The following is a 10,212-nucleotide window of genomic DNA, read 5'->3' on the forward strand; positions in this document are numbered from 1 at the left end:
AGATTTCAAAATACCAAAAACAGATACTTTATTCAAAATACCAAAAACAGGTACTTCTGGGCTTCCCTGGTGGCGCAGTGGTTGAGAGTCTGCCTGCCGATGCAGGGGACGCGGGTTCGTGCCCCGGTCCGGGAAGATCCCACATGCCGCGGAGCGGCTGGGCCCGTGAGTCATGGCCGCTGAGCCTGTGCATCCGGAGCCTGTGCTCCGCAACGGGAGAGGCCAGAACAGTGAGAGGCCCGTGTACCGCTAAAAAACCAAAAAAAACCAGGTACTTCAAGTGAGAAAACAGATATGACAAGAACATTTAGTCAAAGATGAAGCTTCAATATGATGAAACAGAAAATAACCTATCTAAAAGAAACATGTCAAACCAGGAAAAATATTTGCAAAACATGAGACCAAGAATTAGTATCTTTTGTATTTCACTAAGGAAAAGAAAAATACCCCAAGAGAAAAATGAGGAAAAGACACACGCAACTATTAAAGTAACACAAATGACTGATCAACACATGACAAAATGTTCCATGTCACTAGGAGCAAAATGAAAAGGAATGAAAATACTTAGGGATGGTGTGGAAGTGGAGAAATGGGTACATCTCATACTGTTGGTACAAGTGGAACTGATACAACCTTTCTGAAAGGCAAGTTGGCACACACACAGAAGGCCTTCAAATACTTTCTCTCTTTCAGCAGTATTTCCCCCCTCTTGGAATTAAAGAAAAAACTGGACAGGTGCCCAGGATATACCAGAAATCTGCGGCAGCTCTATGTGTAATAGAGCCAAATGGTTTAAAGTCTAGTTTCAAAAGCAAGAGAGTCTGGACTTGAATCTCAGCTTGAACATTTACCACCAGCATAACCTTGGGCTACTTACCTAACCTCTAGGTGTCTCAGCTCCCCAACTGGAAAAACTGGTAAAGGGCTGGGGCAAGGATTCAATGAAATTAATATGTCAAATACGTGAATGATGCGCAAAATTGAGCAAGACCTCAAGAAGTGAATACTACGTACCTTTAACAATAACGATGGAAATCTGTAACTTAACATGAAGAGTAAATATTAAGCTGTATAATGCAATAGGTAGGTATGGGGAAGTACAAATCAAGATCACCATGAAATACCACTTCAAATCATTAGGAAGAGTATTACTAAAAAGAAAAAATCCTGAAAAACCAACCTCCCCTCCCCTCCCGCCAAAATCCAGAAAATAAAAGTGTTGATACGGATGTGGAGAAATCAGAACCCCGTGTATTGCTGGTGGGGATGTACAATCCCGCAGCTGCTGTGGCAAACAGTACTGCAGTTTACACAAAAAATTGAATACAGAATAACCATACGACCCAGCAATTCCACTTCTGGGTATATACATAAGAGGACGGAAAGCAGGGTCTGGAACAGGTATCTGTATACCAATGTTCACCAATCACCAATCGGCAGAAACAACGCACGTGTCCATCAATGAATGAATGGATAAACAAAATCTAGTATAGCCATGTAACAGAATATTATTCAGCCTTAAAAAGGAAGGAAAGTCTGACACACGCCACATGAATGAACCCTGAAGACATTAGGTGGAGTGAAATAGTCAGGCACAAATTGACAAATATAGTATAAGCCAAACACAAAAGGACAAATACTGTATGATTCCACCCATATGAGGTACTTAGAAGTAGTCAAATTCATAGAGACAGAAATAAGAGTGGTTGTCAGAGACTGGGGGGAGGTAAATGAGGGAATTAGTGCTTAATGGGTATGGAATATTAGTTTGGGAAGATGGCAAAGTTTTGGAGATGAATGGTGGTGATGACTGCATAACAATGGGAATGCACTTAACACCACTGAAACGTACACTTAAAAATGGTTAAGATGGTAAATATTGTGTTCTGTATACTTTATCACAAGAAAAGGTGACTGAACATTAAAAAAAGTTAATACCTAAGGTAGAATCCCACTTCTGCAGGAATGAAAACACACACGCATCAATATTTGAATAGAGGGCTTCCCTGGTGGCGCAGTGGTTGAGAGTCCGCCTGCCGATGCAGGGGACAGGGGTTCGTGCCCTGGTCCGGGAAGATCCCACATGCCGCGGAGCGGCTGGGCCTGTGAGCCATGGCCGCTGAGCCTGCACGTCCAGAGCCTGTGCTCCGCAACGGGAGAGGCCACAACAGTGAGAGGCCCGCGTACCGCAAAAAAAAAAAAAAAATTTTGAATAGAAAATAATTTTCTAATAAGACACCCGCAACATTAATGATAGTTCTTTCTGAATTACAGGATCTGGGACGATTTAACTTTTTCTCATCAACAGCCTGGAGTCACAACAACAGGTTAAACTGGGTCAGTTCACAGCAAGGCAGAGAAATGAGAATTCAGTCTCAGGAGATCTTCAAAAGGGGACAAAAAAAAAAAACTGTTTAAAATTTAAAGGCATCTCAGCAAGTTTGCGGATGCTGACAAACTGACCAAGGCTTATGAAGAGGCAGAGGACCCAGGACAGCCAATACAATATTGAAGAGGAACGAAGTCAGGGGACTGACACTACCTGACTTCCAGGCTTGCTATAAAGCTATATAATCAAGACAGTGTGGTACTGGTGAAATACACAAACGGATAAATATGCCAGAATACAGCCCAGGAGCACACCCACACAGATACAGTCAACTGATGTTTGAGGAGCAAAGGCAACACGGTGGAGAACAGCCTTTTCAGCAAGTGGTGCGGGGACAACTGGGCACCCGCATGCAAAAAAATTTAATCTAGACAACAGATTAAACCTGTCGCAAATATTAACTTAAAATGGATCACAGGGGCTTCCCTGGTGGCGCAGTGGTTGAGAATCTGCCTGCCAATGCAGGGGACACGGGTTCGAGCCCTAGTCTGGGACGATCCCAAATGCCGCGGAGCAACTTAGGCCCGTGAGCCACAACTACTGAGCCTGCGCATCTGGAACTTGTGCTCCACAGCAAGAGAGGCCATGACAGCGAGAGGCCCGCGCACCGCGATGAAGAGTGCCCCCCCCACCACCGCTCGCTGCAACTAGAGAAAGCCCTCGCACAGAAAGGAAGACCCAACACAAATAAAGAAGCTTTCATTTAAAAACAAACAAACAAACATTGTTTTCAGAATAATACTGTGTATCACTGATTTGTCTTAATAGCACTCCCACACCCAGTCTTTGGGGAAAAAAAAAAATGGATCACAGACTTAAACGTATTGATAGAACACAAAACTATAAAACTCCTAGAAGATAACACAGGAGAAAATCTAGATGACCTTGGGTATGGTGATGACTTTTTAGATACAATACCAGACCTAGTACATGAAAGAAAGAATTGAGAAGCTGGACTTTATTAAAATCTAAAATGTCTACTTTGTGAAAGACAGTGCCAAGAGAATAAAAAAGACAAGCCACAGACCGGGAGAAAATACTTGCAAAAGACACATCTGATCAAGGACTGTTGTCCAAACTATATGAGGAACTCAATAAAACGAACCTGATTAAAATTGGGAGAATATCTGAACAGACCTTTACCGAAGAACATATACAGATGGCAGATAGAAATGTGAGAGGATGCTCAACATCATATGGTACTAAGGAACCGCAAATTAAAATGAGATACCACTACAAACATTTTAGATTGCCAAAATCCAAAACATTGGTAAAAAATGCTGGTAAGAACGTGGAGTAACAGGAACTCTCATTCATTGCTGGTGGTAATGTAAATGGTTTGGCCATTTTAGAAGACAGCTCACAGTATAAACATACTCTTACCACACAATCCAGCAATTGTGTGCCTTGGTATTTACCCACATGAGTTGAAAACTTAGGTCCACCCAAAACCCTGCACATGGATGTTTACAGTAGGTTTATTCATAAGTGCCAAAACTCGGAAGCACCCACGGTGTCCTTAAAGGATAAACTGTGCTACCTCCCAACAATGGAATATTATTCAGTGCCCAAAAGAAGTAAGTTATTGAGCCGTGAAAAGATATGCAGGAACCTTAAATGCATTATTACTAAATGAAATAAGCCAATCTGAAAAGGTTGCATACTGTTTGATTCTAACTATGTGACATTCTAGAAAAGATGAAACTATGGAGATAGGAAAAATGTCAGTGGTTGGCAGAGGGAGGGATTAACAGGTGGAACACAGAGGAATTTTATAAGGGAGTGGAAATACTCTGTACGACGTTATAATGATTGATATATGTCATTATACATTTGCCCAAACCCATGTAAGATGTACACCACCACGAGTGATGACTAATATAAACTACGGACTTTGGGTGATGATGTATCAGTGTAGGTTCAGTGACTGTAACAAATGGACCATCTGCTGGGGGATGTTGATAGTGGCGGAGGTCATGGGAACTCTCTGTACTTTCCGCTTAATTTTGCTGTGAACCTAAAACTACTCTAAAAACAAGGTCTATTAAAGATAACAACCGCAACAAATGTAAAGGCTACATTTCAAGCATCTGGAGAAATATCCTGCACCAAACAGAACACTGGGTCCCTGAGGCGCTGCTGAAATAACAGAGGGGTAAGCTGAAGGACCTTTTCTTTGCTGCCACAGAAAAGCTCCCCCTCCCCCCCACAATCCAGGAAGCTTCGGGGGTTGGGGCAACCCCGGCACCTCCCCGGTGTGCACGCACCCGTCACTCCTCCAGCCTCAGCCGTCTTCTTGACCTTCTGCTGGTCATCCCAGCGGAGCTCGGAGAACCCATCCACCTCGACATCAGGGTGCCGTATGGAGTGGCCGACCTTCCAGAAGCAGGAGAAGTGGTACCAGTGCGGGACTTTTCCGTCGAACATGGGCGACTAGAAGGGCGGAACCAGAGGAGGAGAAAGCGCAGTGAGCCTCAGGCCCGGCCCTCAGCACCTGGCATCTAGCCCCCCGTTTGCTTACCTGTAAACCAAGGGCAGCCTCCTCTCCACTCCCCGACGTCGCAGGGGAAAAGCTGCCAACATGGGCAATCAGCACCCACCCCTCAGCTATGAAAGCTGCCTGCCGAGCCCGCCCTGGGGACAGGGACCAGGACATCCCTCGGGACTGACCGCCGTTCTGGCTAAGAGTTCAGCGTACTGTTACCAAAGTTGCCGCCACGCTTCAGTCACAGGCTCAGCCCAGAGCTCGGTGAGGGCACAGGAGACTCAAGTCCTGCGTCCCGCACGTCCACACGTGGAGAGGTGCCACCGCCAGGCCCAAAGGGCTCTGTGCACTTAGAACAATGCGGAACAAGCCCAAGCTCAGGCGCCAGGCCAAGCAAATGTGTCAGAGAAGCGTCACGCCAGCAGCGAGCCACGCAGATGTGCGTGGGATGAAGGACTTCTACGAGGGAGAGGGACGGGGGGTGGGGGTGTCACCTCACCCCCAGCAGCTGGGAGGTCCCTCCTGCCCCTCACCAGCCACCAGGGGACACCCTGCAGTTGTCTCTGGGGAACCAGCACCGTTATTTCACAGTTGCATGGGGGTGGGGGTCAGACAGGCAGCAAGTGACTCGGCCTCAACTTGAAACAGTGACCACGGTTCTTTCCACTACACTGCTCGGCAGGAAGAGGTACTTAAAAATATACAAACGGTCTGACTGGAGCAAGAGAGGCCCCAACCATCTGCTTTGATAGAACGTAAGTCTAAATGTCAAGCAGATGGCATAAAACAGCATTAAAAATAAATACCATGCAGAACTTTCAGGATGGAGTTGTGCGGACAGGGGAAGTACTCTGAAAAAGCAGTGACAAGATCTCCAACTGGCCCTCTCCTACTAGGTGAGCGGCCTCTCTCTGGATTTAATATACGGTATTAAATAAAGTGTAGGGTTAATAAGGCTGGGGCACAAGGACTCTTCAGCATCAAGCAGCTTGGGTTTACAGCAGCATCGGCTGTTCCCTGGGCCCAGAATGTGCCCCAGCCCTACGTGGGGCGAACGGCACTTCCTCAGGTCCCATGACACCCCTTCCCATGCCCCCCCAGAGTCAAGATCCATTTGGGTTATTATTTGATCAACGTCTGTGTCCTGCGTCGGGTTAGAAGCTCCCAGAGAGGCACGATGCCTGCCTTGCTAGCAACTGGCAACGCCAGCTCACGGCGGGCACACAGTGTCTGCGGAATGCCCCAAGTCTGGAGGGAAGAGGGAAGAAAGGTGGGATGGAGGAACTCCTGCCGTGGAAAAGACGCTCCGTCCAAACCTGAGACAGCCCTCCCCACCCCCAACCAGACGACAAACGGCATTTCAGAGAGTAGACTTGTGCCCTGGCTCTCAAACTTTCACCAAGGCAGCCGACACCTCGTTAAGCATCTGGACGTCTTGTTACAACATCTGTGGTGGCCTCGACCTGGGTCTTCCTGCCCTGGGACCCCTGTCTAAGCCTGCTCTAAAAGCAAAGGGGGGCATGTGGCTCAGCGGCTTTGCCCCCGACTGGAACTCATGGCCGTGGCATTTCTTCCTGGCTCTGCTGGGGCCCAACACTTACCCCTTAAACTTCGATCTGGGTGCCATGCCCCCAACCACTGGCGCACTGCCAGACACCAGAGAGGAGGCCTGCACAAGGGTGTACTCACAGCACAGGCTTGGGGGACTGTTAGGCCTCCCGTCCTCCCCCAAAAGAGGAAAGACCCCTTAACCAAGGCAAGGCTTTACTTTAGAACTTAGGACTGAGACTGATACAGCTGGAAGGGAATTGGACCAAGGGCACAAGACTACTGGCTCCGCTCGGCAGCTACCAGGCTCGAGCAAGCAGCCGTATCCTTTGCTGTATACTCAGCAAACGTGAGCGCCTACCACGTACCAGGGTCCTTACCCAGCCACTCAGTCTGTTTCCAGAGAAACGGGCCACGAAAGGAAGCCATACCGCGGCCCACTACCCCGCAGAGAGCGGAATGACCACTAGCATGAAGAAAGTCACCACGCAGTTTGCTGCAGGTCCTTCCAAGAACACCAACAAGTCAAAAGGCTGGAAGGCCCAGTTCATCCCCTCGAGGCTGCCCCAGAGCATGCCAGCTAAAGTATCAGGTATTTGATACTCAGAGAACAATCCTCCCATACAAAATGTAAAAGAAGGTATTTAAATCCAAGGGAAGTGGGGCGGGGGCGGGCGGGCAAGAATGGCTTCTTTCTTTCTGGCCTTCACCAGCTCAGCCTACAAGACCAATGTTACATTCTGAGTTAAAACCCCACCCCCAGTTACAGTTAGAGAAAACCACACTTAATTTTAATAATAATTTCCTTCACTATCAAGAAGGATCCAGAATGTTAGACTTTCTTACCGCCTGGACTCCGATAGAGAGAGCCAACCCACCTCTTCATTCCTCACCAGTGTCCTTGTCTCCACACACTGGCTGGACTGAGGTTTTCTGTCTTTCCCAATAGAACAGGGTCATCTTTGGCTGTCCGGCGAAGGCTATGGATGTCCCTTTCTCAGACTAACATTTTAAAATGCACGATAAAATACATACGCTCACAAACGAAATCAATTATATTGAAATAATTATCAAAACATTTAAAATGTTTACTGGGATACAGTAATCTACAAGCTTTAAAGTATTAAATAACGAGACACAGTACCCACTTTAATAACTACTGTGATCTTGTAGCGATGAGTGTAAATGGTTATTTTAAGAAATCCCCAACAACTGTAAAGTGATGTGAAAATAACAGTAACTACTACTGATGACAAAAATCACAGGTACTGCTAATGCGCCTTTGCTTTGCAGGTTACATTCATAATTGTAGGAAGTAATGAACTGTAACTTAAGTCTAGTGAAAATAGAGATGCATATTTTTTCTCGCGGAAACTCATGGACCTCTTGAGTTCTATCTGCCATCCCACAGACTCCAGGTTAAGAGCTCCTGCGCTAATAGCAACTTCATAGGATCGGCGGCCCAAACATTAGGGTGAAAAGATGCTCTGCAGGAGATATAACGCCTCAAATGGTAGGCCTTGCCCACTTCTGCATCCTCAACTTCCTGCCACTTCTGTGATGAGCTCCCATCTTGGGCACATCATGCCTAGGGAACAGCTCCATCAGGTGGCACCCACCCCTGTACAGCAATGTTTACCAGTCATCACCCCTTTAACCAAACTGGAAGCTCCCAGGCGTGGAGTCTCTCCTTGTGCCCCTAGTACCTAACACAGTGCCCGGAACCTAGCAGCTGCTCAGCAAGTGTTGACTGAACGAATAAGTATTGTGTGCCAGGTACTGAGCTAGGTGGCCCTGAGGCTGCTTCCAAGATGACAACCTCAGTCCCTGCCATAGTATGAAATGAGACAGCCTAAGTACACTATGGTACCCACTCCCCTCCAGCCAGTAACTACTGCAAATCCAGCAGTACCATCCCGTCATTCATAAAACACATACTGCATCACCGCCCGGAAGGAAAATCAAGGTACCTTGACCATGAGCACTAAGCTTGGATAAAGGCTTTCTGTTGGGAGTGGGGAAGACAGGGCAGGTGGGAACCCTGATTAGGCAGGCAGACAGGAGCTGAAGAAGGCAGGAACCTCCAGACACACTACCTCACTGCAACACTCCTCCCGCCATCGGGCAAGCCTCAGGGACCACCGGAGGGAAATCCCGAATCTGTCAAGAAGCTCAGGTGAGAAACCCCAGGAGCCACTCTTACTCAAACCAGAAAGCTGCAAAGGCATCAGGAGGACGTGTCTGTGAACTTGGAAAGTTTGAGGAAAATGTTAAACCATAAATTAAGCCAAAAGTGAATGCACTGTACTGAAATGACACCAACTTGCATAGTTTTGCATAATTAAAAAAAATGAGAGTGGGTGTTGAAATGATAGCCAAAAATAGATTAAAAAAAACAACCCTCACTTGCCAGTCGCCACCATCAATGTAGGACAAAAATCTTCCAGAATAAGGTTAGGTCAAAACCAGACTAGCTTCAAAAGACCACGCGTACGTTTTCTTCCCAAGGCGAATGGCTGTAAAACAAACCCAGAAATAAGGACAGAAGCGGCTCCTTATTTTTACAAAGTAAAAGGCACCACCAGCTCCTGACCGTATTTCCCGGGCTTTTGCTGCAAGATCAGCAAAACCTTCCAAAAGGGTCCACCCGGCGGTCCATACATGGGACGAGAGGAAGCAGCTGCGCCCGCAGGCCCCGCGCGGGCTCGAAAGGGCCGGCCCGGCCTGCAGCTCCCGACCAGCCCTCCCCCCACCCTCCCCGGACGCGCGGAAGCCCCAGCCTCGCACAAAGCGGCCTCTCCGCCCGTACCTGCACCATGATGGCCATCCGGAGCGAGTCCTTGGGGATGCTCTCGCTGCATTTCTTGCAAGAGGCGCGCCCGCTCTTGGCGTACTCGACCCGGTAGAGCTTGTCCGATGACTCCGCCATCCTCCTCCTCGAGCTGCTGCAGCTCTGGGAGCCCGACGCCGCTACCTGGAGACCCGCTGCTGCTACCAACGCCTCACCCGCCGGTCCGCTCCCCGCTGGCGCACGAGCGTCTAGAGACGCAGCCGCCGCCGCCTCCGAGCAAGCCGCGTAGGCCACCCGCCGCTCTGGATAGATTACTGATGCCTGGCGGCGGGCACGCTCCGGCGTCCGCGCTCACGTGGCGGGGCCGCCGGCGCGCGCGCCCCCTGCCGGCAGTGGGGCGGTGTTTCCCCGGCGCCTGAGGCTGCGGGAGCTCGACCCTGGCTGCTGCGGGCCTAGGCCGGGCTTACCCGGCGTCTGTAGCTCTTTGAAGGACGAAGCGCCGCCACCCCTTTAACCATTTGCCCCCAGGAAGGCTTACGTGCTCTCACAACTAATTCCAGCCTCTTCGCTTTTTAATACGTGTATCCTCTCTCCCCTGAGGGCGGACAGGTCTGGAAGGCGCTGGGCTGGCTCGGGAATGTGGTTGATCTGCCAAAGAGAGGTCAACCTGGGCTGGCCCTCGGCGGACGTTCTAACTGCAGTCCGCAGACCGTTGGGACCCAATACTAACTGAAATCTAGCATCGCCTTCATTATGAATTTTAATGCATGGATACAGATTCTGGGAGTCTTAGCAATACCTGTGACTTTGTCAGCAATAGTTAGCACAGGTGCTTTCCTATCACTTTACAATTGTTGGAGAGAACTCAGTATTAAGCTCATCACTACTTAAATTGCGGTAGTTAAGAGACCTGCTACTACTAGATCTTGTTTTTTAATGTAGAACTGTGTTTTTATATAACTGGTTTCTTTTAAAATTCTATGCATTTAATTTTATTCA

The 10,212-nt window shown here is 48.4% G+C and overlaps 1 protein-coding gene across 2 annotated transcripts in view; it reads right to left on the minus strand.

The window, feature by feature from the left end:
- The window catches only part of PARP1 (poly(ADP-ribose) polymerase 1), a 42,076-nt gene extending 32,558 nt beyond the window's left edge, over positions 1 to 9,518 (minus strand). Inside the window, exons 1-2 of one of the 2 annotated variants that reach the window (XM_030761753.2) lie at positions 9,232 to 9,518; positions 4,657 to 4,822 (exon numbers count right to left, since the gene is read on the minus strand). In XM_030761753.2, the coding sequence (XP_030617613.2) occupies positions 4,657 to 4,822; positions 9,232 to 9,351 (286 nt within the window). In that variant the 5' untranslated portion in view covers positions 9,352 to 9,518. The remainder of the gene's footprint in view (positions 1 to 4,656; positions 4,823 to 9,231) is intronic. The other variant, XM_022579348.3, reaches the window with a different exon arrangement.
- Positions 9,519 to 10,212: the final 694 nt, after the last annotated feature.

This window comes from Delphinapterus leucas, chromosome 1 (assembly GCF_059928025.1).
Source record: "Delphinapterus leucas isolate spDelLeu-1000000601 "Yukka" chromosome 1, BTC_Dleu_Yukka2, whole genome shotgun sequence".
In the NCBI taxonomy this organism is placed as follows: domain Eukaryota; kingdom Metazoa; phylum Chordata; class Mammalia; order Artiodactyla; family Monodontidae; genus Delphinapterus; species Delphinapterus leucas.